Source organism: Petromyzon marinus (genome assembly GCF_048934315.1).
Source record: "Petromyzon marinus isolate PM22_M1 ecotype Great Lakes invasive population chromosome 80 unlocalized genomic scaffold, UKy_Petmar_22M1.pri1.0 chr80_unloc.2, whole genome shotgun sequence".
Taxonomy (NCBI): domain Eukaryota; kingdom Metazoa; phylum Chordata; class Hyperoartia; order Petromyzontiformes; family Petromyzontidae; genus Petromyzon; species Petromyzon marinus.
Window position 1 is genome coordinate 321,447 of NW_027422630.1, and position 23,122 is coordinate 344,568.

Below are 23,122 nucleotides of genomic sequence, written 5' to 3' on the forward strand. Positions count from 1 at the left end.
TGGTGTAGTGGTGTAGTGGTGTCGTGGTGTAGTGGTGTAGTGGTGTCGTGGTGTAGTGGTGTAGTGGTGTCTTGGTGTAGTGGTGTACTGGTGTAGTGGTGTAGTGGTGTCGTGGTGTAGTGGTGTAGTGGTGTCGTGGTGTAGTGGTGTAGTGGTGTCTTGGTGTAGTAGTGTACTGGTGTAGTGGTGTAGTGGTGTCTTGGTGTAGTGGTGTAGTGGTGTCTTGGTGTAGTGGTGTAGTGGTGTCTTGGTGTAGTGGTGTAGTGGTGTCTTGGTGTAGTGGTGTAATAGTGTAGTGGTGTCGTGGTGTAGTGGTGTAGCGATGTCGTGGTGTCTTGGTGTAGTGGTGTAGTGGTGTCGTGGTGTAGTGGTGTAGTGGTGTAATAGTGTAGTGGTGTAGTGGTGTCGTGGTGTAGTGGTGTAGCGATGTCGTGGTGTCGTGGTGTAGTGGTGTAGTGGTGTAGCGGTGTAGTGGTGTAGTGGTGTAATAGTGTAGTGGTGTAGTGGTGTAGTGGTGTCGTGGTGTAGTGGTGTAGTGGTGTCTTGGTGTAGTGGTGTAGTGGTATCTTGGTGTAGTGGTGTAGTGGTGTCTTGGTGTAGTGGTGTTGTGGTGTAGTGGTGTCTTGGTGTAGTGGTGTAGTGGTGTAGCGGTGTAGTGGTGTCGTGGTGTCGTGGTGTAGTGGTGTAGTGGTGTCGTGGTGTCTTGGTGTAGCGGTGTAGTGGTGTCTTGGTGTAGTGGTGTCGTGGTGTAGTGGTGTAGTGGTGTCGTGGTGTCGTGGTGTCGTGGTGTCTTGGTGTAGCGGTGTAGTGGTGTAGTGGTGTCTTGGTGTAGTGGTGTAGTGGTGTCTTGGTGTAGTGGTGTAGTGGTGTCTTGGTGTAGTGGTGTACTGGTGTAGTGGTGTCGTGGTGTCGTGGTGTAGTGGTGTAGTGGTGTCTTGGTGTAGTGGTGTAGCGGTGTCGTGGTGTAGTGGTGTCTTGGTGTAGTGGTGTAGTGGTGTCTTGGTGTAGTGGTGTAGTGGTGTCTTGGTGTAGTGGTGTAGTGGTGTAGCGGTGTGGTGGTGTCGTGGTGTCGTGGTGTAGTGGTGTAGTGGTGTAGTGGTGTCGTGGTGTCTTGGTGTAGCGGTGTAGTGGTGTCTTGGTGTAGCGGTGTCGTGGTGTAGTGGTGTAGTGGTGTCGTGGTGTCTTGGTGTAGCGGTGTAGTGGTGTAGTGGTGTAGTGGTGTCTTGGTGTAGTGGTGTCGTGGTGTAGTGGTGTAGTGGTGTCGTGGTGTCTTGGTGTAGCGGTGTAGTGGTGTAGTGGTGTCGTGGTGTCGTGGTGTAGTGGTGTAGCGGTGTCGTGGTGTAGCGGTGTAGCGGTGTAGTGGTGTCTTGGTGTAGTGGTGTAGTGGTGTCTTGGTGTAGTGGTGTAGTGGTGTCTTGGTGTAGTGGTGTAGTGGTGTCTTGGTGTAGTGGTGTACTGGTGTGGTGGTGTAGTGGTGTCGTGGTGTAGTGGTGTAGTGGTGTCTTGGTGTAGTGGTGTCGTGGTGTAGTGGTGTAGTGGTGTCTTGGTGTAGTGGTGTACTGGTGTAGTGGTGTAGTGGTGTAATAGTGTAGTGGTGTAGTGGTGTCTTGGTGTAGTGGTGTAGTGGTGTTGTGGTGTAGTGGTGTAGTGGTGTCTTGGTGTAGTGGTGTAGTGGTGTAGTGGTGTCTTGGTGTAGTTGTGTCTTGGTGTAGTGGTGTCTTGGTGTAGTGGTGTCTTGGTGTCTTGGTGTAGTGGTGTAGTGGTGTCTTGGTGTAGTGGTGTACTGGTGTAGTGGTGTCGTGGTGTCGTGGTGTAGTAGTGTAGTGGTGTCTTGGTGTAGTGGTGTAGCGGTGTCGTGGTGTAGTGGTGTCTTGGTGTAGTGGTGTAGTGGTGTCTTGGTGTAGTGGTGTAGTGGTGTCTTGGTGTAGTGGTGTAGTGGTGTAGTGGTGTCTTGGTGTAGTGGTGTAGTGGTGTTGTGGTGTAGTGGTGTAGTGGTGTCTTGGTGTAGTGGTGTAGTGGTGTAGTGGTGTCTTGGTGTAGTGGTGTAGTGGTGTCTTGGTGTAGTGGTGTAGTGGTGTCTTGGTGTAGTGGTGTACTGGTGTAGTGGTGTAGTGGTGTCGTGGTGTCGTGGTGTAGTGGTGTAGTGGTGTCTTGGTGTAGTGGTGTAGCGGTGTCGTGGTGTAGTGGTGTCTTGGTGTAGTGGTGTAGTGGTGTCTTGGTGTAGTGGTGTAGTGGTGTCTTGGTGTAGTGGTGTACTGGTGTAGTGGTGTAGTGGTGTCGTGGTGTAGTGGTGTAGTGGTGTCTTGGTGTAGTGGTGTAGTGGTGTCGTGGTGTAGTGGTGTAGTGGTGTCTTGGTGTAGTGGTGTACTGGTGTAGTGGTGTAGTGGTGTCGTGGTGTAGTGGTGTAGTGGTGTCGTGGTGTAGTGGTGTAGTGGTGTCTTGGTGTAGTAGTGTACTGGTGTAGTGGTGTAGTGGTGTCTTGGTGTAGTGGTGTAGTGGTGTCTTGGTGTAGTGGTGTAGTGGTGTAGTGGTGTAGTGGTGTCTTGGTGTAGTGGTGTAGTGGTGTCTTGGTGTAGTGGTGTAATAGTGTAGTGGTGTCGTGGTGTAGTGGTGTAGCGATGTCGTGGTGTCTTGGTGTAGTGGTGTAGTGGTGTAGTGGTGTCGTGGTGTAGTGGTGTAATAGTGTAGTGGTGTAGTGGTGTCGTGGTGTAGTGGTGTAGCGATGTCGTGGTGTCGTGGTGTAGTGGTGTAGTGGTGTAGCGGTGTAGTGGTGTAGTGGCGTAATAGGGTAGTGGTGTAGTGGTGTCGTGGTGTAGTGGTGTAGTGGTGTCTTGGTGTAGTGGTGTAGTGGTGTCTTGGTGTAGTGGTGTAGTGGTGTCTTGGTGTAGTGGTGTCGTGGTGTAGTGGTGTCTTGGTGTCGTGGTGTCGTGGTGTAGTGGTGTAGTGGTGTAGCGGTGTAGCGGGTAGTGGTGTAGTGGTGTCGTGGTGTCGTGGTGTAGTGGTGTCGTTCTGTCGTGGAGTCTTGGTGTAGTGGTGTCTTGGTGTAGTGGTGTAGTGGTGTCGTGGTGTATTGGTGTCATGGTGTAGTGGTGTCTTGGTGTAGTGGTGTAGCGGTGTAGTGGTGTCTTGGTGTAGTGGTGTAGCGGTGTAGTGGTGTCGTGGTGTAGTGGTGTAGTGGTGTCTTGGTGTAGTGGTGTACTGGTGTAGTGGTGTAGTGGTGTCGTGGTGTAGTGGTGTAGTGGTGTCGTGGTGTAGTGGTGTAGTGGTGTCTTGGTGTAGTAGTGTACTGGTGTAGTGGTGTAGTGGTGTCTTGGTGTAGTGGTGTAGTGGTGTCTTGGTGTAGTGGTGTAGTGGTGTCTTGGTGTAGTGGTGTAGTGGTGTCTTGGTGTAGTGGTGTAATAGTGTAGTGGTGTCGTGGTGTAGCGATGTCGTGGTGTCTTGGTGTAGTGGTGTAGTGGTGTCGTGGTGTAGTGGTGTAGTGGTGTAATAGTGTAGTGGTGTAGTGGTGTCGTGGTGTAGTGGTGTAGCGATGTCGTGGTGTCGTGGTGTAGTGGTGTAGTGGTGTAGCGGTGTAGTGGTGTAGTGGTGTAATAGTGTAGTGGTGTAGTGGTGTAGTGGTGTCGTGGTGTAGTGGTGTAGTGGTGTCTTGGTGTAGTGGTGTAGTGGTATCTTGGTGTAGTGGTGTAGTGGTGTCTTGGTGTAGTGGTGTTGTGGTGTAGTGGTGTCTTGGTGTAGTGGTGTAGTGGTGTAGCGGTGTAGTGGTGTCGTGGTGTCGTGGTGTAGTGGTGTAGTGGTGTCGTGGTGTCTTGGTGTAGCGGTGTAGTGGTGTCTTGGTGTAGTGGTGTCGTGGTGTAGTGGTGTCGTGGTGTCGTGGTGTCGTGGTGTCTTGGTGTAGCGGTGTAGTGGTGTAGTGGTGTCTTGGTGTAGTGGTGTAGTGGTGTCTTGGTGTAGTGGTGTAGTGGTGTCTTGGTGTAGTGGTGTACTGGTGTAGTGGTGTCGTGGTGTCGTGGTGTAGTGGTGTAGTGGTGTCTTGGTGTAGTGGTGTAGCGGTGTCGTGGTGTAGTGGTGTCTTGGTGTAGTGGTGTAGTGGTGTCTTGGTGTAGTGGTGTAGTGGTGTCTTGGTGTAGTGGTGTAGTGGTGTAGCGGTGTGGTGGTGTCGTGGTGTCGTGGTGTAGTGGTGTAGTGGTGTAGTGGTGTCGTGGTGTCTTGGTGTAGCGGTGTAGTGGTGTCTTGGTGTAGCGGTGTCGTGGTGTAGTGGTGTAGTGGTGTCGTGGTGTCTTGGTGTAGCGGTGTAGTGGTGTAGTGGTGTAGTGGTGTCTTGGTGTAGTGGTGTCGTGGTGTAGTGGTGTAGTGGTGTCGTGGTGTCTTGGTGTAGCGGTGTAGTGGTGTAGTGGTGTCGTGGTGTCGTGGTGTAGTGGTGTAGCGGTGTCGTGGTGTAGCGGTGTAGCGGTGTAGTGGTGTCTTGGTGTAGTGGTGTAGTGGTGTCTTGGTGTAGTGGTGTAGTGGTGTCTTGGTGTAGTGGTGTAGTGGTGTCTTGGTGTAGTGGTGTACTGGTGTGGTGGTGTAGTGGTGTCGTGGTGTAGTGGTGTAGTGGTGTCTTGGTGTAGTGGTGTCGTGGTGTAGTGGTGTAGTGGTGTCTTGGTGTAGTGGTGTACTGGTGTAGTGGTGTAGTGGTGTAATAGTGTAGTGGTGTAGTGGTGTCTTGGTGTAGTGGTGTAGTGGTGTTGTGGTGTAGTGGTGTAGTGGTGTCTTGGTGTAGTGGTGTAGTGGTGTAGTGGTGTCTTGGTGTAGTTGTGTCTTGGTGTAGTGGTGTCTTGGTGTAGTGGTGTCTTGGTGTCTTGGTGTAGTGGTGTAGTGGTGTCTTGGTGTAGTGGTGTACTGGTGTAGTGGTGTCGTGGTGTCGTGGTGTAGTAGTGTAGTGGTGTCTTGGTGTAGTGGTGTAGCGGTGTCGTGGTGTAGTGGTGTCTTGGTGTAGTGGTGTAGTGGTGTCTTGGTGTAGTGGTGTAGTGGTGTCTTGGTGTAGTGGTGTAGTGGTGTAGTGGTGTCTTGGTGTAGTGGTGTAGTGGTGTTGTGGTGTAGTGGTGTAGTGGTGTCTTGGTGTAGTGGTGTAGTGGTGTAGTGGTGTCTTGGTGTAGTGGTGTAGTGGTGTCTTGGTGTAGTGGTGTAGTGGTGTCTTGGTGTAGTGGTGTACTGGTGTAGTGGTGTAGTGGTGTCGTGGTGTCGTGGTGTAGTGGTGTAGTGGTGTCTTGGTGTAGTGGTGTAGCGGTGTCGTGGTGTAGTGGTGTCTTGGTGTAGTGGTGTAGTGGTGTCTTGGTGTAGTGGTGTAGTGGTGTCTTGGTGTAGTGGTGTACTGGTGTAGTGGTGTAGTGGTGTCGTGGTGTAGTGGTGTAGTGGTGTCTTGGTGTAGTGGTGTAGTGGTGTCGTGGTGTAGTGGTGTAGTGGTGTCTTGGTGTAGTGGTGTACTGGTGTAGTGGTGTAGTGGTGTCGTGGTGTAGTGGTGTAGTGGTGTCGTGGTGTAGTGGTGTAGTGGTGTCTTGGTGTAGTAGTGTACTGGTGTAGTGGTGTAGTGGTGTCTTGGTGTAGTGGTGTAGTGGTGTCTTGGTGTAGTGGTGTAGTGGTGTAGTGGTGTAGTGGTGTCTTGGTGTAGTGGTGTAGTGGTGTCTTGGTGTAGTGGTGTAATAGTGTAGTGGTGTCGTGGTGTAGTGGTGTAGCGATGTCGTGGTGTCTTGGTGTAGTGGTGTAGTGGTGTAGTGGTGTCGTGGTGTAGTGGTGTAATAGTGTAGTGGTGTAGTGGTGTCGTGGTGTAGTGGTGTAGCGATGTCGTGGTGTCGTGGTGTAGTGGTGTAGTGGTGTAGCGGTGTAGTGGTGTAGTGGCGTAATAGGGTAGTGGTGTAGTGGTGTCGTGGTGTAGTGGTGTAGTGGTGTCTTGGTGTAGTGGTGTAGTGGTGTCTTGGTGTAGTGGTGTAGTGGTGTCTTGGTGTAGTGGTGTCGTGGTGTAGTGGTGTCTTGGTGTCGTGGTGTCGTGGTGTAGTGGTGTAGTGGTGTAGCGGTGTAGCGGGTAGTGGTGTAGTGGTGTCGTGGTGTCGTGGTGTAGTGGTGTCGTTCTGTCGTGGAGTCTTGGTGTAGTGGTGTCTTGGTGTAGTGGTGTAGTGGTGTCGTGGTGTATTGGTGTCATGGTGTAGTGGTGTAGTGGTGTAGCGGTGTAGTGGTGTCTTGGTGTAGTGGTGTAGCGGTGTAGTGGTGTCTTGGTGTTGTGGTGTAGTGGTGTAGTGGTGTAGTCGTGTCGTGGTGTCGTGGTGTATTGGTGTCGTGGTGTCGTGGTGTCGTGGTGTAGTGGTGTCGTGGTGTATTGGTGTCGTGGTGTTGTGGTGTAGTGGTGTTGTGGTGTAGTGGTGTAGTGGTGTCTTGGTGTAGTGGTGTAGTGGTGTCGTGGTGTATTGGTGTCGTGGTGTCGTGGTGTAGTGGTGTAGTGGTGTCGTGGTGTATTGGTGTAGTGGTGTAGTGGTGTCGTGGTGTAGTGGTGTAGTGGTGTCTTGGTGTAGCGGTGTAGCGGTGTAGCGGTGTAGCGGTGTAGCGGTGTAGTGGTGTCTTGGTTTCTTGGTGTAGTGGTGTAGTGGTGTCTTGGTGTTGTGGTGTAGTGGTGTAGTGGTGTCGTGGTGTAGTGGTGTAGTGGTGTCGTGGTGTCGTGGTGTATTGGTGTAGTGGTGTCTTGGTGTAGTGGTGTAGTGGTGTAGTGGTGTCTTGGTGTAGTGGTGTTGTGGTGTAGTGGTGTAGTGGTGTCTTGGTGTAGTGGTGTCTTGGTGTAGTGGTGTAGTGGTGTCTTGGTGTAGTGGTGTAGTGGTGTCTTGGTGTAGTGGTGTAGTGGTGTCTTGGTTTCTTGGTGTAGTGGTGTAGTGGTGTCTTGGTGTTGTGGTGTAGTGGTGTCGTGGTGTAGTGGTGTCGTGGTGTAGTGGTGTCTTGGTGTAGTGGTGTAGTGGTGTACTGGTGTAGTGGTGTAGTGGTGTACTGGTGTAGTGGTGTAGTGGTGTCTTGGTGTAGTGGTGTAGTGGTGTCTTGGCGTAGTGGTGTCTTGGTGTAGTGGTGTAGTGGTGTCTTGGTGTAGTGGTGTAGTGGTGTCGTGGTGTAGTGGTGTCTTGGTGTAGTGGTGTCTTGGTGTAGTGGTGTAGTGGTGTAGTGGTGTCTTGGTGTAGTGGTGTAGTGGTGTCGTGGTGTAGTGGTGTCTTGGTGTAGTGGTGTAGTGGTGTCGTGGTGTAGTGGTGTAATAGTGTAGTGGTGTAGTGGTGTCGTGGTGTAGTGGTGTAGCGATGTCGTGGTGTCGTGGTGTAGTGGTGTAGTGGTGTAGCGGTGTAGTGGTGTAGTGGTGTAATAGGGTAGTGGTGTAGTGGTGTCGTGGTGTAGTGGTGTAGTGGTGTCTTGGTGTAGTGGTGTCTTGGTGTAGTGGTGTAGTGGTGTCTTGGTGTAGTGGTGTCGTGGTGTAGTGGTGTCTTGGTGTCGTGGTGTCGTGGTGTAGTGGTGTAGTGGTGTAGCGGTGTAGCGGGTAGTGGTGTAGTGGTGTCGTGGTGTCGTGGTGTAGTGGTGTCGTTCTGTCGTGGAGTCTTGGTGTAGTGGTGTCTTGGTGTAGTGGTGTAGTGGTGTCGTGGTGTATTGGTGTCATGGTGTAGTGGTGTCTTGGTGTAGTGGTGTAGCGGTGTAGTGGTGTCTTGGTGTAGTGGTGTAGCGGTGTAGTGGTGTCTTGGTGTTGTGGTGTAGTGGTGTAGTGGTGTAGTCGTGTCGTGGTGTCGTGGTGTATTGGTGTCGTGGTGTCGTGGTGTCGTGGTGTAGTGGTGTCGTGGTGTATTGGTGTCGTGGTGTTGTGGTGTAGTGGTGTTGTGGTGTAGTGGTGTAGTGGTGTCTTGGTGTAGTGGTGTAGTGGTGTCGTGGTGTATTGGTGTCGTGGTGTCGTGGTGTAGTGGTGTAGTGGTGTCGTGGTGTATTGGTGTAGTGGTGTAGTGGTGTCGTGGTGTAGTGGTGTAGTGGTGTCTTGGTGTAGCGGTGTAGCGGTGTAGCGGTGTAGCGGTGTAGCGGTGTAGTGGTGTCTTGGTTTCTTGGTGTAGTGGTGTAGTGGTGTCTTGGTGTTGTGGTGTAGTGGTGTAGTGGTGTCGTGGTGTAGTGGTGTAGTGGTGTCGTGGTGTCGTGGTGTATTGGTGTAGTGGTGTCTTGGTGTAGTGGTGTAGTGGTGTCTTGGTGTAGTGGTGTTGTGGTGTAGTGGTGTAGTGGTGTCTTGGTGTAGTGGTGTCTTGGTGTAGTGGTGTAGTGGTGTCTTGGTGTAGTGGTGTAGTGGTGTCTTGGTGTAGTGGTGTAGTGGTGTCTTGGTTTCTTGGTGTAGTGGTGTAGTGGTGTCTTGGTGTTGTGGTGTAGTGGTGTCGTGGTGTAGTGGTGTCGTGGTGTAGTGGTGTCTTGGTGTAGTGGTGTAGTGGTGTACTGGTGTAGTGGTGTAGTGGTGTACTGGTGTAGTGGTGTAGTGGTGTCTTGGTGTAGTGGTGTAGTGGTGTCTTGGCGTAGTGGTGTCTTGGTGTAGTGGTGTAGTGGTGTCTTGGTGTAGTGGTGTAGTGGTGTCGTGGTGTAGTGGTGTCTTGGTGTAGTGGTGTCTTGGTGTAGTGGTGTAGTGGTGTAGTGGTGTCTTGGTGTAGTGGTGTAGTGGTGTCGTGGTGTAGTGGTGTCTTGGTGTAGTGGTGTCATGGTGTAGTGGTGTAGTGGTGTAGTGGTGTCTTGGTGTCTTGGTGTAGTGGTGTCTTGGTGTAGTGGTGTAGTGGTGTCGTGGTGTAGTGGTGTCTTGGTGTAGTGGTGTAGTGGTGTCGTGGTGTTGTGGTGTAGTGGTGTCTTGGTGTAGTGGTGTCTTGGTGTAGTTGTGTAGTGGTGTAGTGGTGTCTTGGTGTAGTGGTGTACTGGTGTAGTGGTGTAGTGGTGTCGTGGTGTAGTGGTGTAGTGGTGTCGTGGTGTAGTGGTGTAGTGGTGTCTTGGTGTAGTAGTGTACTGGTGTAGTGGTGTAGTGGTGTCTTGGTGTAGTGGTGTAGTGGTGTCTTGGTGTAGTGGTGTAGTGGTGTAGTGGTGTCTTGGTGTAGTGGTGTAGTGGTGTCTTGGTGTAGTGGTGTAATAGTGTAGTGGTGTCGTGGTGTAGTGGTGTAGCGATGTCGTGGTGTCTTGGTGTAGTGGTGTAGTGGTGTAGTGGTGTCGTGGTGTAGTGGTGTAATAGTGTAGTGGTGTAGTGGTGTCGTGGTGTAGTGGTGTAGCGATGTCGTGGTGTCGTGGTGTAGTGGTGTAGCGGTGTAGTGGTGTAGTGGTGTAATAGGGTAGTGGTGTAGTGGTGTAGTGGTGTCGTGGTGTAGTGGTGTAGTGGTGTCTTGGTGTAGTGGTGTAGTGGTGTCTTGGTGTAGTGGTGTAGTGGTGTCTTGGTGTAGTGGTGTCGTGGTGTAGTGGTGTCTTGGTGTCGTGGTGTCGTGGTGTAGTGGTGTAGTGGTGTAGTGGTGTAGCGGTGTAGCGGGTAGTGGTGTAGTGGTGTCGTGGTGTCGTGGTGTAGTGGTGTCGTTCTGTCGTGGAGTCTTGGTGTAGTGGTGTCTTGGTGTAGTGGTGTAGTGGTGTCGTGGTGTATTGGTGTCATGGTGTAGTGGTGTCTTGGTGTAGTGGTGTAGCGGTGTAGTGGTGTCTTGGTGTAGTGGTGTAGCGGTGTAGTGGTGTCTTGGTGTTGTGGTGTAGTGGTGTAGTGGTGTAGTCGTGTCGTGGTGTCGTGGTGTATTGGTGTCGTGGTGTCGTGGTGTCGTGGTGTAGTGGTGTCGTGGTGTATTGGTGTCGTGGTGTTGTGGTGTAGTGGTGTTGTGGTGTAGTGGTGTAGTGGTGTCTTGGTGTAGTGGTGTAGTGGTGTCGTGGTGTATTGGTGTCGTGGTGTCGTGGTGTAGTGGTGTAGTGGTGTCGTGGTGTATTGGTGTAGTGGTGTAGTGGTGTCGTGGTGTAGTGGTGTAGTGGTGTAGTGGTGTACTGGTGTAGTGGTGTAGTGGTGTCGTGGTGTAGTGGTGTAGTGGTGTCTTGGTGTAGTGGTGTAGTGGTGTCGTGGTGTAGTGGTGTAGTGGTGTCTTGGTGTAGTGGTGTACTGGTGTAGTGGTGTCTTGGTGTAGTGGTGTAGTGGTGTCTTGGTGTAGTGGTGTAGTGGTGTCTTGGTGTAGTGGTGTAGTGGTGTCTTGGTGTAGTGGTGTACTGGTGTGGTGGTGTAGTGGTGTCGTGGTGTAGTGGTGTAGTGGTGTCTTGGTGTAGTGGTGTCGTGGTGTAGTGGTGTAGTGGTGTCTTGGTGTAGTGGTGTACTGGTGTAGTGGTGTAGTGGTGTAATAGTGTAGTGGTGTAGTGGTGTCTTGGTGTAGTGGTGTAGTGGTGTTGTGGTGTAGTGGTGTAGTGGTGTCTTGGTGTAGTGGTGTAGTGGTGTAGTGGTGTCTTGGTGTAGTTGTGTCTTGGTGTAGTGGTGTCTTGGTGTAGTGGTGTCTTGGTGTCTTGGTGTAGTGGTGTAGTGGTGTCTTGGTGTAGTGGTGTACTGGTGTAGTGGTGTCGTGGTGTCGTGGTGTAGTAGTGTAGTGGTGTCTTGGTGTAGTGGTGTAGCGGTGTTGTGGTGTAGTGGTGTCTTGGTGTAGTGGTGTAGTGGTGTCTTGGTGTAGTGGTGTAGTGGTGTCTTGGTGTAGTGGTGTAGTGGTGTAGTGGTGTCTTGGTGTAGTGGTGTAGTGGTGTTGTGGTGTAGTGGTGTAGTGGTGTCTTGGTGTAGTGGTGTAGTGGTGTAGTGGTGTCTTGGTGTAGTGGTGTAGTGGTGTCTTGGTGTAGTGGTGTAGTGGTGTCTTGGTGTAGTGGTGTACTGGTGTAGTGGTGTAGTGGTGTCGTGGTGTCGTGGTGTAGTGGTGTAGTGGTGTCTTGGTGTAGTGGTGTAGCGGTGTCGTGGTGTAGTGGTGTCTTGGTGTAGTGGTGTAGTGGTGTCTTGGTGTAGTGGTGTAGTGGTGTCTTGGTGTAGTGGTGTACTGGTGTAGTGGTGTAGTGGTGTCGTGGTGTAGTGGTGTAGTGGTGTCTTGGTGTAGTGGTGTAGTGGTGTCGTGGTGTAGTGGTGTAGTGGTGTCTTGGTGTAGTGGTGTACTGGTGTAGTGGTGTAGTGGTGTAGTGGTGTCGTGGTGTAGTGGTGTAGTGGTGTCGTGGTGTAGTGGTGTAGTGGTGTCTTGGTGTAGTAGTGTACTGGTGTAGTGGTGTAGTGGTGTCTTGGTGTAGTGGTGTAGTGGTGTCTTGGTGTAGTGGTGTAGTGGTGTAGTGGTGTCTTGGTGTAGTGGTGTAGTGATGTCTTGGTGTAGTGGTGTAATAGTGTAGTGGTGTCGTGGTGTAGTGGTGTAGCGATGTCGTGGTGTCTTGGTGTAGTGGTGTAGTGGTGTAGTGGTGTCGTGGTGTAGTGGTGTAATAGTGTAGTGGTGTAGTGGTGTCGTGGTGTAGTGGTGTAGCGATGTCGTGGTGTCGTGGTGTAGTGGTGTAGTGGTGTAGCGGTGTAGTGGTGTAGTGGTGTAATAGGGTAGTGGTGTAGTGGTGTCGTGGTGTAGTGGTGTAGTGGTGTCTTGGTGTAGTGGTGTAGTGGTGTCTTGGTGTAGTGGTGTAGTGGTGTCTTGGTGTAGTGGTGTCGTGGTGTAGTGGTGTCTTGGTGTCGTGGTGTCGTGGTGTAGTGGTGTAGTGGTGTAGCGGTGTAGCGGGTAGTGGTGTAGTGGTGTCGTGGTGTCGTGGTGTAGTGGTGTCGTTCTGTCGTGGAGTCTTGGTGTAGTGGTGTCTTGGTGTAGTGGTGTAGTGGTGTCGTGGTGTATTGGTGTCATGGTGTAGTGGTGTCTTGGTGTAGTGGTGTAGCGGTGTAGTGGTGTCTTGGTGTAGTGGTGTAGCGGTGTAGTGGTGTCTTGGTGTTGTGGTGTAGTGGTGTAGTGGTGTAGTCGTGTCGTGGTGTCGTGGTGTATTGGTGTCGTGGTGTCGTGGTGTCGTGGTGTAGTGGTGTCGTGGTGTATTGGTGTCGTGGTGTTGTGGTGTAGTGGTGTTGTGGTGTAGTGGTGTAGTGGTGTCTTGGTGTAGTGGTGTAGTGGTGTCGTGGTGTATTGGTGTCGTGGTGTCGTGGTGTAGTGGTGTAGTGGTGTCGTGGTGTATTGGTGTAGTGGTGTAGTGGTGTCGTGGTGTAGTGGTGTAGTGGTGTCTTGGTGTAGCGGTGTAGCGGTGTAGCGGTGTAGCGGTGTAGCGGTGTAGCGGTGTAGTGGTGTCTTGGTTTCTTGGTGTAGTGGTGTAGTGGTGTCTTGGTGTTGTGGTGTAGTGGTGTAGTGGTGTCGTGGTGTAGTGGTGTAGTGGTGTCGTGGTGTCGTGGTGTATTGGTGTAGTGGTGTCTTGGTGTAGTGGTGTAGTGGTGTAGTGGTGTCTTGGTGTAGTGGTGTTGTGGTGTAGTGGTGTAGTGGTGTCTTGGTGTAGTGGTGTCTTGGTGTAGTGGTGTAGTGGTGTCTTGGTGTAGTGGTGTCTTGGTGTAGTGGTGTAGTGGTGTCTTGGTTTCTTGGTGTAGTGGTGTAGTGGTGTCTTGGTGTTGTGGTGTAGTGGTGTCGTGGTGTAGTGGTGTCGTGGTGTAGTGGTGTCTTGGTGTAGTGGTGTAGTGGTGTACTGGTGTAGTGGTGTAGTGGTGTACTGGTGTAGTGGTGTCTTGGTGTAGTGGTGTAGTGGTGTCTTGGCGTAGTGGTGTCTTGGTGTAGTGGTGTAGTGGTGTCTTGGTGTAGTGGTGTAGTGGTGTCGTGGTGTAGTGGTGTCTTGGTGTAGTGGTGTCTTGGTGTAGTGGTGTAGTGGTGTAGTGGTGTCTTGGTGTAGTGGTGTAGTGGTGTCGTGGTGTAGTGGTGTCTTGGTGTAGTGGTGTAGTGGTGTAGTGGTGTAGTGGTGTCGTGGTGTAGTGGTGTAATAGTGTAGTGGTGTAGTGGTGTCGTGGTGTAGTGGTGTAGCGATGTCGTGGTGTCGTGGTGTAGTGGTGTAGTGGTGTAGCGGTGTAGTGGTGTAGTGGTGTAATAGGGTAGTGGTGTAGTGGTGTCGTGGTGTAGTGGTGTAGTGGTGTCTTGGTGTAGTGGTGTAGTGGTGTCTTGGTGTAGTGGTGTAGTGGTGTCTTGGTGTAGTGGTGTCGTGGTGTAGTGGTGTCTTGGTGTCGTGGTGTCGTGGTGTAGTGGTGTAGTGGTGTAGCGGTGTAGCGGGTAGTGGTGTAGTGGTGTCGTGGTGTCGTGGTGTAGTGGTGTCGTTCTGTCGTGGAGTCTTGGTGTAGTGGTGTCTTGGTGTAGTGGTGTAGTGGTGTCGTGGTGTATTGGTGTCATGGTGTAGTGGTGTCTTGGTGTAGTGGTGTAGCGGTGTAGTGGTGTCTTGGTGTAGTGGTGTAGCGGTGTAGTGGTGTCTTGGTGTTGTGGTGTAGTGGTGTAGTGGTGTAGTCGTGTCGTGGTGTCGTGGTGTATTGGTGTCGTGGTGTCGTGGTGTCGTGGTGTAGTGGTGTCGTGGTGTATTGGTGTCGTGGTGTTGTGGTGTAGTGGTGTTGTGGTGTAGTGGTGTAGTGGTGTCTTGGTGTAGTGGTGTAGTGGTGTCGTGGTGTATTGGTGTCGTGGTGTCGTGGTGTAGTGGTGTAGTGGTGTCGTGGTGTATTGGTGTAGTGGTGTAGTGGTGTCGTGGTGTAGTGGTGTAGTGGTTTCTTGGTGTAGCGGTGTAGCGGTGTAGCGGTGTAGCGGTGTAGCGGTGTAGTGGTGTCTTGGTTTCTTGGTGTAGTGGTGTAGTGGTGTCTTGGTGTTGTGGTGTAGTGGTGTAGTGGTGTCGTGGTGTAGTGGTGTAGTGGTGTCGTGGTGTCGTGGTGTATTGGTGTAGTGGTGTCTTGGTGTAGTGGTGTAGTGGTGTAGTGGTGTCTTGGTGTAGTGGTGTTGTGGTGTAGTGGTGTAGTGGTGTCTTGGTGTAGTGGTGTCTTGGTGTAGTGGTGTAGTGGTGTCTTGGTGTAGTGGTGTAGTGGTGTCTTGGTGTAGTGGTGTAGTGGTGTCTTGGTTTCTTGGTGTAGTGGTGTAGTGGTGTCTTGGTGTTGTGGTGTAGTGGTGTCGTGGTGTAGTGGTGTCGTGGTGTAGTGGTGTCTTGGTGTAGTGGTGTAGTGGTGTACTGGTGTAGTGGTGTAGTGGTGTACTGGTGTAGTGGTGTAGTGGTGTCTTGGTGTAGTGGTGTAGTGGTGTCTTGGCGTAGTGGTGTCTTGGTGTAGTGGTGTAGTGGTGTCTTGGTGTAGTGGTGTAGTGGTGTCGTGGTGTAGTGGTGTCTTGGTGTAGTGGTGTCTTGGTGTAGTGGTGTAGTGGTGTAGTGGTGTCTTGGTGTAGTGGTGTAGTGGTGTCGTGGTGTAGTGGTGTCTTGGTGTAGTGGTGTCATGGTGTAGTGGTGTAGTGGTGTAGTGGTGTCTTGGTGTCTTGGTGTAGTGGTGTCTTGGTGTAGTGGTGTAGTGGTGTCGTGGTGTAGTGGTGTCTTGGTGTAGTGGTGTAGTGGTGTCGTGGTGTTGTGGTGTAGTGGTGTCTTGGTGTAGTGGTGTCTTGGTGTAGTTGTGTAGTGGTGTAGTGGTGTCTTGGTGTAGTGGTGTACTGGTGTAGTGGTGTAGTGGTGTCGTGGTGTAGTGGTGTAGTGGTGTCGTGGTGTAGTGGTGTAGTGGTGTCTTGGTGTAGTAGTGTACTGGTGTAGTGGTGTAGTGGTGTCTTGGTGTAGTGGTGTAGTGGTGTCTTGGTGTAGTGGTGTAGTGGTGTAGTGGTGTCTTGGTGTAGTGGTGTAGTGGTGTCTTGGTGTAGTGGTGTAATAGTGTAGTGGTGTCGTGGTGTAGTGGTGTAGCGATGTCGTGGTGTCTTGGTGTAGTGGTGTAGTGGTGTAGTGGTGTCGTGGTGTAGTGGTGTAATAGTGTAGTGGTGTAGTGGTGTCGTGGTGTAGTGGTGTAGCGATGTCGTGGTGTCGTGGTGTAGTGGTGTAGTGGTGTAGCGGTGTAGTGGTGTAGTGGTGTAATAGGGTAGTGGTGTAGTGGTGTAGTGGTGTCGTGGTGTAGTGGTGTAGTGGTGTCTTGGTGTAGTGGTGTAGTGGTGTCTTGGTGTAGTGGTGTAGTGGTGTCTTGGTGTAGTGGTGTCGTGGTGTAGTGGTGTCTTGGTGTCGTGGTGTCGTGGTGTAGTGGTGTAGTGGTGTAGTGGTGTAGCGGTGTAGCGGGTAGTGGTGTAGTGGTGTCGTGGTGTCGTGGTGTAGTGGTGTCGTTCTGTCGTGGAGTCTTGGTGTAGTGGTGTCTTGGTGTAGTGGTGTAGTGGTGTCGTGGTGTATTGGTGTCATGGTGTAGTGGTGTCTTGGTGTAGTGGTGTAGCGGTGTAGTGGTGTCTTGGTGTAGTGGTGTAGCGGTGTAGTGGTGTCTTGGTGTTGTGGTGTAGTGGTGTAGTGGTGTAGTCGTGTCGTGGTGTCGTGGTGTATTGGTGTCGTGGTGTCGTGGTGTCGTGGTGTAGTGGTGTCGTGGTGTATTGGTGTCGTGGTGTTGTGGTGTAGTGGTGTTGTGGTGTAGTGGTGTAGTGGTGTCTTGGTGTAGTGGTGTAGTGGTGTCGTGGTGTATTGGTGTCGTGGTGTCGTGGTGTAGTGGTGTAGTGGTGTCGTGGTGTATTGGTGTAGTGGTGTAGTGGTGTCGTGGTGTAGTGGTGTAGTGGTGTCTTGGTGTAGCGGTGTAGCGGTGTAGCGGTGTAGTGGTGTCTTGGTTTCTTGGTGTAGTGGTGTAGTGGTGTCTTGGTGTTGTGGTGTAGTGGTGTAGTGGTGTCGTGGTGTAGTGGTGTAGTGGTGTCGTGGTGTCGTGGTGTATTGGTGTAGTGGTGTCTTGGTGTAGTGGTGTAGTGGTGTAGTGGTGTATTGGTGTAGTGGTGTTGTGGTGTAGTGGTGTAGTGGTGTCTTGGTGTAGTGGTGTCTTGGTGTAGTGGTGTAGTGGTGTCTTGGTGTAGTGGTGTAGTGGTGTCTTGGTGTAGTGGTGTAGTGGTGTCTTGGTTTCTTGGTGTAGTGGTGTAGTGGTGTCTTGGTGTTGTGGTGTAGTGGTGTCGTGGTGTAGTGGTGTCGTGGTGTAGTGGTGTCTTGGTGTAGTGGTGTAGTGGTGTACTGGTGTAGTGGTGTAGTGGTGTACTGGTGTAGTGGTGTAGTGGTGTCTTGGTGTAGTGGTGTAGTGGTGTCTTGGCGTAGTGGTGTCTTGGTGTAGTGGTGTAGTGGTGTCTTGGTGTAGTGGTGTAGTGGTGTCGTGGTGTAGTGGTGTCTTGGTGTAGTGGTGTCTTGGTGTAGTGGTGTAGTGGTGTAGTGGTGTCTTGGTGTAGTGGTGTAGTGGTGTCGTGGTGTAGTGGTGTCTTGGTGTAGTGGTGTCATGGTGTAGTGGTGTAGTGGTGTAGTGGTGTCTTGGTGTCTTGGTGTAGTGGTGTCTTGGTGTAGTGGTGTAGTGGTGTCGTGGTGTAGTGGTGTCTTGGTGTAGTGGTGTAGTGGTGTCGTGGTGTTGTGGTGTAGTGGTGTCTTGGTGTAGTGGTGTCTTGGTGTAGTTGTGTAGTGGTGTAGTGGTGTCTTGGTGTAGTGGTGTCCTGGTGTCTTGGTGTCGTGGTGTAGTGGTGTCTTGGTGTCTTGGTGTCGTGGTGTAGTGGTGTAGTGGTGTCGTGGTGTCTTGGTGTAGTGGTGTAGTGGTGTCTTGGTGTAGTGGTGTAGTGGTGTAGTGGTGTCGTGGTGTCTTGGTGTCGTGGTGTAGTGGTGTAGTGGTGTAGTGGTGTCTTGGTGTCGTGGTGTAGTGGTGTCGTGGTGTCGCCAGTGACAGCGATTATCTGAACCGGTCCTGGGCCTCCCCTAGGTCGACTCAGCCTCAAATGAGTACCGGGCGTTGGATGTTACCAGGTAGCAAGGCCCCACAGAGCAGGTGTAGCCATCACCACACGTCATGACGTCAGCTCAACCACGTGACTGACGTCATCATCGTCATCATCGCTCTGTGGACATAGACACCCATAGAGACCCACAGAGACTCATAGACACCCATAGACACCCATAGAGACCCACAGAGACTCATAGACACCCATAGACACCCATAGAGACCCACAGAGACTCATAGACACCCATAGAGACCCACAGAGACTCATAGACACCCATTGACCCACAGAGACTCATAGACACCCATAGACACCCATAGAGAGTCATAGACACCCATAGAGACCCACAGAGGACTCATAGACACCCATAGAGACCCACAGAGACTCATAGACACCCATAGAGACTCATAGATACCCACAGAGACTCATAGGCACCCACAGAGACTCATAGACACCCATAGACCCACAGAGACTCGTAGACACCCATAGACACCCACAGAGACTCATAGACACCCATAGAGACCCACAGAGACTCATAGACACCCATAGAGACCCACAGAGACTCATAGACACCCATAGACCCACAGAGACTCATAGACACCCATAGACCCACAGAGACTCATAGACATCCATAGAGACCCACAGAGACTCATAGACACCCATAGACCCACAAAGATTCATAGACACCCATAGACCCACAGAGACTCATAGACACCCATAGACCCACAGAGACTCATAGAAACCCATAGACCCACAGAGACTCATAGAGACCAATAGACCTACAGAGACTCATAGACACCCATAGACACCCATAGAGACTCATAGACACCCATAGAGACCCACAGAGGACTCATAGACACCCATAGAGACCCATAGAGACTCATAGACACCCATAGAGACCCACAGAGGACTCATAGACACCCATAGAGACCCACAGAGACTCATAGACACCCATAGAGACCCACAGAGATTCACAGAGACACCCATAGAGACCCACAGAGACTCATAGACACCCATAGACACCCATAGAGACTCATAGACACCCATAGAGACCCACAGAGACTCATAGACACCCATAGAGACCCACAGAGACTCATAGACACCCATAGACACCCATAGAGACTCATAGACACCCATAGAGACCCACAGAGACTCATAGACACCCATAGAGACCCACAGAGACTCATAGACACGCATAGAGACCCACAGAGACTCATAGACATCCATAGAGACCCACAGAGACTCATAGACACCCATAGAGACCCACAGAGACTCATAGACACCCATAGACCCACAGAGACTCGTAGACACCCATAGACACCCACAGAGACTCATAGACACCCATAGAGGCCCACAGAGACTCATAGACACCCATCGACACCCATAGACCCACAGAGACTCATAGACACCCATAGACCCACAGAGACTCATAGACATCCATAGAGACCCACAGAGACTCATAGACACCCATAGACCCACAGAGACCCCATAGACACCCATAGACACCCACAGAGACTCATAGACACCCATAGAGACCCACAGACTCATAGACACCCATAGAGACCCACAGAGACTCATAGACACCCATAGACCCACAGAGACTCATAGACACCCATAGACCCGCAGAGACTCATAGACATCCATAGAGACCCACAGAGACTCATAGACATCCATAGAGACCCACAGAGACTCATAGACACTCATAGACCCACAGAGACTCATAGACACCCATAGACCCACAGAGACTCATAGACACCCATAGACCCACAGAGACTCATAGAGACCAATAGACCTACAGAGACTCATAGACACCCATAGACCCACAGAGACTCATAGACACCCATAGACCCACAGAGACTCATAGACATCCATAGACACCCACAGAGACTCATAGACACCCATAGACCCACAGAGACTCAGAGACACCCATAGAGACTCATAGACACCCATAGACCCACAGAGACTCATAGACACCCATAGAGACCCACAGAGACTCATAGATACCCACAGAGACTCATAGACATCCATAGACCCACAGAGACTCATAGACACCCATAGAGACTCATAGATACCCACAGAGACTCATAGGCACCCACAGAGACTCATAGACACCCACAGACCCACAAAGACTCATAGACACCCACAGACCCACAGAGACTCAAAGACACCCATAGACCCACAGAGACACATAGACACCCATAGAGACCTACAGAGACTCATCGACACCCATAGACCCACAGAGACACATAGACACCCATAGAGACCCACAGAGACTCATAGACACCCATAGACCCACAGAGACTCATAGACACCCATAGAGACCCACAGAGACTCATAGACACCCATAGACCCACAGAGACACATAGACACCCATAGAGACCTACAGAGACTCATAGACACCCATAGACCCACAGAGACACATAGACACCCATAGAGACCCACAGAGACTCATAGACACCCATAGACCCACAGAGACTCATAGACACCCATAGAGACCCACAGAGACTCATAGACACCCATAGACCCACAGAGACACATAGACACCCATAGAGACCTACAGAGACTCATAGACACCAACATCTCCTAGCCACACCCAAATATACAGCAGCAGGCGTCGTCAGGGTTGGGATCGAACCCACGACTTCCTGCAGACCGGGCGAGGTAGTCAACATCTCCCGTGCCATCGTTAAGCTACGTGGGGGATCTTTGTTTATTCTCAATGGCTGTGGTCCCTGTGCCCCACCCCCCGTGCAGGCCCAGCAGTTTGAGAGGGTCGCAGTGCGCACCGAGCGCCGGATGCTGTGGAGGAACCGTCGCATGAAGCTCATCATCGGCGCCATCATCGTCGCCATCGTCCTCATCGTCGCGGTCGCCATCGCGGTCGCGGTGCACAGGAGCGGCGATGGCGATGGCGGACAAGTTGGGCCCATCTCAACGCCCAGCCCTTGACTCTCGGGCCGTCGAGAGACACGGCCATCGTGGACCCCCCGGGAGACACGGCCATCGTGGACCCCCCGGGAGACACGGCCATCGTGAACCCCCCGGGAGACACGGCCATCGTGAACCCCCCGGGAGACACGGCCATCGTGAACCCCCCGGGAGACACGGCCATCGTGGACCTCACTAGGAGACACGGCCATCGTGAACCCCACTAGGAGACACGGCCATCGTGAACCCCACTAGGAGACACGGCCATCGTGAACCCCACTAGGAGACACGGCCATCGTGAACCTCACTGGGAGACACGGCCATCGTGAACCCCCCGGGAGACACGGCCATTGTGGACCCCACTAGGAGACACGGCCATCGTGAAACCCCACTAGGAGACACGGCCATCGTGGACCCCACTAGGAGACACGGCCGTCGTGGACCCCACTAGGAGACACGGCCATCGTGGACCCCACTAGGAGACACGGCCATCGTGAACCCCACTAGGAGACACGGCCGTCGTGGACCCCCCGGGAGACACGGCCATCGTGGACCCCACTAGGAGACACGGCCATCGTGAACCCCACTAGGAGACACGGCCATCGTGGACCCCCCAGGAGACACGGCCATCGTGAACCCCCCGGGAGACACGGCCGTCGTGGACCCCCCGGGAGACACGGCCATCGTGAACCCCACTAGGAGACACGGCCATCGTGGACCCCCCGGGAGACACGGCCATCGTGGACCCCCCGGGAGACACGGCCATCGTGAACCCCACTAGGAGACACGGCCATCGTGAACCCCACTAGGAGACACGGCCATCGTGGACCCCACTAGGAGACACGGCCATCGTGGACCCCCCGGGAGACACGGCCATCGTGGACCCCCCGGGAGACACGGCCATCGTGAACCCCACTAGGAGACACGGCCATCGTGAACCCCCCGGGAGACACGGCCATCGTGAACCCCACTAGGAGACACGGCCATCGTGAACCCCCCGGGAGACACGGCCATCGTGGACCCCACTAGGAGACACGGCCATCGTGGACCCCACTAGGAGACACGGCCATCGTGAACCCCCCGGGAGACACGGCCATCGTGAACCCCACTAGGAGACACGGCCATCGTGAACCCCACTAGGAGACACGGCCGTCGTGGACCCCACTAGGAGACACGGCCATCGTGAACCCCCCGGGAGACACGGCCATCGTGAACCCCACTAGGAGACACGGCCATTGTGGACCCCACTAGGAGACACGGCCATCGTGGACCCCCCGGGAGACACGGCCATCGTGGACCCCACTAGGAGACACGGCCATCGTGAACCCCACTAGGAGACACGGCCATCGTGGACCCCCTGGGAGACACGGCCATCGTGAACCCCCCGGGAGACACGGCCATCGTGAACCCCACTAGGAGACACGGCCATCGTGAACCCCCCGGGAGACACGGCCATCGTGGACCCCACTAGGAGACACGGCCGTCGTGAACCCCACTAGGAGACACGGCCATCGTGAACCCCACTAGGAGACACGGCCATCGTGAACCCCCCAGGAGACACGGCCATCGTGGACCCCCCGGGAGACACGGCCATCGTGAACCCCCCAGGAGACACGGCCATCGTGAACCCCACTAGGAGACACGGCCATCGTGAACCCCACTAGGAGACACGGCCATCGTGAACCCCACTAGGAGACACGGCCATCGTGAACCCCCCGGGAGACACGGCCATCGTGAACCCCACTAGGAGACACGGCCATCGTGAACCCCACTAGGAGACACGGCCATCGTGAACCCCACTAGGAGACACGGCCATCGTGAACCCCACTAGGAGACACGGCCATCGTGAACCCCACTAGGAGACACGGCCATCGTGGACCCCACTAGGAGACACGGCCATCGTGGACCCCACTAGGAGACACGGCCATCGTGGACCCCACTAGGAGACACGGCCATCGTGGACCCCCCGGGAGACACGGCCATCGTGAACCCCCCGGGAGACACGGCCATCGTGGACCCCCCGGGAGACACGGCCATCGTGAAACCCCTGACCGTGTCTCTCTCAGTGAGTTCACGGTGGTCGTGTGGCTGAGTTCACGTTGGCCGTGTCTCTGAGTTCACGGTGGCCGTGTGGCTGAGTTCACGGTGGCCGTGTGGCTGAGTTCACGGTGGCCGTGTGGCCGAGTTTACGGTGGCCGTGTGGCTGAGTTCACGGTGGCCGTGTGGCCGAGTTCACGGTGGTCGTGTGGCTGAGTTCACGGTAGCCGTGTGGCTGTGTTCACGGTGGCCGTGTGGCTGAGTTCACGGTGGCCGTGTGGCCGAGTTCACGGTGGTCGTGTGGCTGAGTTCACGGTGGTCGTGTGGCTGTGTTCACGGTGGCCGTGTGGCTGAGTTCACGGTGGTCGTGTGGCCGGGTTCACGGTGGTCATTTTAGATTAAATCTACTTGCAGAGTATGCCACCAATGCTATTAAGCTCAAGATTCACCCCCAGTATCCGCAATTCTTCGTGCCTTTTATGTGCAGAATGGTATCGTAAATGTACCTATCTGGTTTTCCACACTTTTTGTACATCCTGATATCTGGAATCGTGTGATATCCTGATGTCAAATCCTGGCATCTGGAATTTTAGTGCCAAACTTTCCTAATATCAGGAATTCTCTTATAAGCAATGCTGATTTCAAGAATATCTCCAATTATTTTAAAAAGCCAACCTCATATCTGGAACCCTGATACCTTGAACCCTGATATCTGGAATCGTGTATCTGGAATCCCTATGTGAATCCTGATATCTGGAATCCTATTAACTTCCACACTGTATAAAGATTGTTGTAGAGGTCACTGTATAATGATTGGTTGCTGAGTCCACCACAGTGTGATTAGTGGTGGGGTAGAGTGTAGGTAACCTCCCCATGAGTCCACCAGTGGTCGTGGTGGTGGGGTAGAGTGTGGGTAACCTCCCCATGAGTACACCACAGTGGTAGTGGTGGTGGGGTAGAGTGTGGGTAACCTCCCCATGAGTCCACCAGTGGTAGTGGTTGGGGTAGAGTGTGGGTAACCCCCTCATGAGTCCACCAGTGGTCGTGATGGTGGGGTAGAGTGTGGGTAACCCCCCCCATGAGTCCACCAATGGTAGTGGTGGGTAACCCCCCATCTCTTCCTCCCAGACTGCTGCCCCACTGTGGAAGAGGAGACAAAATACTCCTGTATAGCAGCCTCTAGTGGAGGCCACTTCCACCAGCAGTGAGCGAGTGATTGTAATTGATAGCACTTGTTTTCGTCTGAGTCTGCCTAGAGGTAGGCC

General features: G+C 53.0%; 1 protein-coding gene across 1 annotated transcript in view; it reads left to right on the forward strand.

The window, feature by feature from the left end:
- LOC116958645 (synaptobrevin-like) overlaps window positions 1–22,657 on the forward strand; it is a 59,228-nt gene extending 36,571 nt beyond the window's left edge. Inside the window, exon 4 of the mRNA XM_076058881.1 lies at window positions 19,647–22,657. Coding sequence (XP_075914996.1) covers window positions 19,647–19,841 — 195 coding nt within the window. The 3' untranslated portion in view covers window positions 19,842–22,657. The remainder of the gene's footprint in view (window positions 1–19,646) is intronic.
- Window positions 22,658–23,122: the final 465 nt, after the last annotated feature.